Source organism: Haliotis rubra, unplaced genomic scaffold, assembly GCF_003918875.1.
Source record: "Haliotis rubra isolate DU_JTF1 unplaced genomic scaffold, ASM391887v1 Scf11, whole genome shotgun sequence".
In the NCBI taxonomy this organism is placed as follows: Eukaryota; Metazoa; Mollusca; class Gastropoda; order Lepetellida; family Haliotidae; genus Haliotis; species Haliotis rubra.
Window position 1 is genome coordinate 965,701 of NW_025765003.1, and position 3,829 is coordinate 969,529.

Genomic DNA, 3,829 nt, shown 5'->3' on the forward strand with positions numbered 1-3,829 from the left:
ACTTGGCGCTGCCTTGCAAGAGCAATGGCGCAGAATCCCCAACCACGTGTTCACAAGCATCAGGCAGTCGCTGAGGAGACGGTGTTTGGCAGTGGTGAATGCGCAGGGCGGCCATACACGATATTGAACTGAGAAATTTCGCATTTTTATTCTTGTGACTTGACATTCTGTATACCCATGTTTTGGAACGGCGGTGTAGCCTAATGGAACTGATTATGGCACTGTCAGTGTATCGAGTACATCACACAAATCTCAGCAATGAAATAATAACAATTTCACCATCTTACCATCTTTTGTTCTTTTATATATAGTGCCCTCAAGAAAGAATGTGAAGTTTCTTTTTTGACTCAGTATATTTATAGATAAATACCTAACATACACATCGGTTTTACAGGATGAAGTTTGAACGGGATGTTCCTATCGCCGTTCTTTCTCTAACACAGGAGTACATAAGACCTTTTCCTCCACCTCACCCCCGAACCCCACAACAGCGATCCCAAAATAAATGCTACAAAACCCGTTTCCGTAATCACGGAAAAAACAAAGTAACATTCAACGGCATTACCCCGTTTGGCAAAGATGGTAGCTTTAGTCAATTTTATAGTATAGAAGGAACCACAGTCGTAGTGATATGTCCGCTTTGGTAATTTTCTGCGAGTGTTTAGTTTAGTAGAGAAGAGTAACAGTAATACTAGTATATTTACAGTGATGTAACCTGAACACATCAGTCACAAATAACAAGGTAAATGGTCAACAGAAAGGACTGATTTCAGAAACAAACATCGTGTTTCAGATTTCAACTCGTGACTAATGGAATCAATAGTGTATATACTTGTTACGAAGCTAAAGACATTAAGGAAGAAACTCATGTCGGCAAAAACTATCTTGTGACAAACAGAATCGATGGCGTTCACTTCTTGTAGGAAGCTGAACATACCGATTTCTGCTTCGTTGACAACGGTCTACGCCGACGATATACGATGACACAACTTGAATGTAAGAGTCAAACTCATTGCGATATAATGCTATTATTTCAATGAGAGTGTACATATAACGTAGTAGTTATGGACCTGTATCGTGACGTCACCAAACCTGTCCTGGCCCGAGACAACTAACCCAATCTCTCCCATGTCACCAAATCTGACACGCCCCACGTTTCCAAATCTGAAACGTCTCAAGTCGGAAAAACCTGACCCGTCCCGAGTCTCTAGACCTGATGTTTCCTACGTCACCAAACGTGGATGCCCTACGCCACCTAAGCTGACCTGCCCAAGTCACCACACCTGACCTGTCCCTCATCAGCAAACTTGAAACGTCTCGAGACCCCAAAACTCACATTTCTAACGTGACCAAACCTGTCCCGTCCCACGTCACCAAAAATGTTCTGTTCCCGGTCAACAAACCTGTTCTGTTCCGCGTCACCAATCATGACCTGTCCCAGGTCACCAAACCAGACCTGGCCCACGTCACCATACCTGACTTGTCCCACGTCACCATACTTGACCTGTCGTGCGTCACCAAACCTGACCTGTCCCACGTCACCATACCTGACCTGTTGTACGTCACCATACCTGACATGTCGTACGTCACCAAACTCGATCTGGCCCACGTCAGCATACCTGACCTGCCGTACGTCACCAAACCTGACTTGTCCCACGTCACCAAACCTGACCCATCTCACGTCACCAAACCTGACCTGTCCCACAGTAGCAAACCTGACCTGACCCACGTCACCAAACCTGGCCTGTCCCACGTCACCATACCTGACCTGTCGTACGTCACCATACCTGACCTGTCGTACGTCACCGAACCCGAGCTGTTGTACGTCACCATACCTGACCCATCTTACGTCACCAAACCTGACCTGTCCTACAGTAGGAAACCTGACCTGACCCACGTCACCAAACCTGACCTGTCCCACGTCACCGAACTGACTTGTCCCACGTCGGCAAACCTGACCTGTACCACGTCACCAAACCTGACCTGTCCCACGTTACCAAACCTGATCTGTCCCACGTCACCCAAACTGACCTGTCCCACGTCACCAAACCTGATCTGTCCCACGTCAACAAAACCTGACCTGTCTCATGTCACCAAATCTGACCTGTCCTACGTCACCAAATCTGACCTGTCTCATGTCACTAACTCTGAGCTGTTCCACGTTACCAAACCTGACATGTCCTACGTCACCAAACCTGATCACTTCACCAAACTTGGCCTGTCGACTTCGCCATATCTGACCTGTCTCACGTCACCAAAGCTGACCTGCCCAACGTCACCAAACCTGACCTGTCCCACGTCACCAAACCTGACTTGTCCTACGTCACCAAACCTGACCTGTCCCGAGTCACCAAACCCGACTGTTCCACGTCACAAAAGCTGTTTTGTCCCACGTCACCAAACCCGACTGTTCCACGTCAGCACACCTGACTGGTCCCACGTCACCAAAGCACGTCTGTCCCACGTCACCAAACCTGACTTGTTTCACGTCACCAAACCTGACCTGTTCCATGTTACCAAACCTTACCTGTCCCACGTTACCAAAGCACTTCTGACCCAGGTCACCAAACCTGACTTGTCCCACGTCACCAAACCTGACCTGTTCCACGTCACCAAACCTGACCTGTTCCACGTCACCAAACCGGACCTGTCCCACGTTACAAAACCTGACCTGTCCCACGTCACCAAACCTGACCTGTCCCACGTCACCAAACCTGACCTGTCCCACGTCACCAAACCCGTCTGTTCCACGTCACCAAAGCTGTTTTGTCCCACGTCACCAAACCCGACTGTTCCACGTCACCACACCTGACTGGTCCCACGTCACCAAAGCACTTCTGTCCCACGTCACCAAACCTGACCTGTCCCACGTTACCAAACCTGATCTGTCCCACGTCACCAAACCTGACCTGTCTTATGTCACCAAATCTGACCTGTCCCACGTCACCAAACCTGACCTGTCCCACGTTACCAAACCTGATCTGTCCCACGTCACCAAACCTGACCTGTCTTATGTCACCAAACCTGATCTGTCCCACGTCACCAAACCTGACCTGTCTTATGTCACCAAATCTGACCTGTCCCACGTCACCAAATCTGACCTGTCTCATGTCACCAACTCTGACCTGTTCCACGTTACCAAACCTGACATGTCCTACGTCACCAAATCTGATCACTTCACCAAACTTGGCCTGTCCACTTCACAATATCTGACCTGTCTCACGTCACCAAAGCTGACCTGCCCTACGTCACCAAACCTGACCTGTCCGACGTCACCACACCTGACTGGTCCCACGTCACCAAACGTGTTCTGCTCCACTTCAACAAACCCGACTGTTCCACGTCACCAAACCTGACCTGTTCCACGTTACCCCACCTGGTCTGTCCTACGTCACCAAACTGACCGAGTACCGAGTCACCAAACGGTGAAAGTCCCGCGTGACCAAACCTGGCCTGTCTTAAATTATTAAACGTGGTATGTGCCATGTCCCTTCCATACTCAATAGATTAACAGTCTTGTGACCTTGACCTTAAACGGAGTGCAATCAAAAGTTTTCCAGTTCCGTATTCCATCACTGGGATAATATGTATCAAATTCCATAGCATTTCTTTGTACCCTTCAGTTATATTTACCATATAAATGGATCGTGATTAGAGCATCGGAATCAGTATTATAAGAGGAATTCAAAGGCTTTCCACCATGGAAACCAAATATGATTTCACTTGGTGGAATTTTGCTTATAGTGTATACTACTTCCTTAAAGTGGGTCACTGTGACCTACATGTACTACTGATATGATATTTTCATACGTAAGCTCTCAAATGACAG

At 48.0% G+C, this 3,829-nt stretch overlaps 1 protein-coding gene across 1 annotated transcript; it reads left to right on the forward strand.

Moving 5' to 3' along the window:
- The first annotated feature begins 395 nt into the window (after positions 1 to 395).
- On the forward strand, positions 396 to 3,403 carry LOC124285364 (proteoglycan 4-like). Its single transcript, XM_046721581.1, has 4 exons — positions 396 to 445; positions 1,303 to 1,581; positions 1,708 to 2,291; positions 3,234 to 3,403. Exons 1-4 carry the CDS (start codon positions 396 to 398, stop codon positions 3,401 to 3,403), a joined length of 1,083 nt encoding a protein of 360 aa, XP_046577537.1.
- Positions 3,404 to 3,829: the final 426 nt, after the last annotated feature.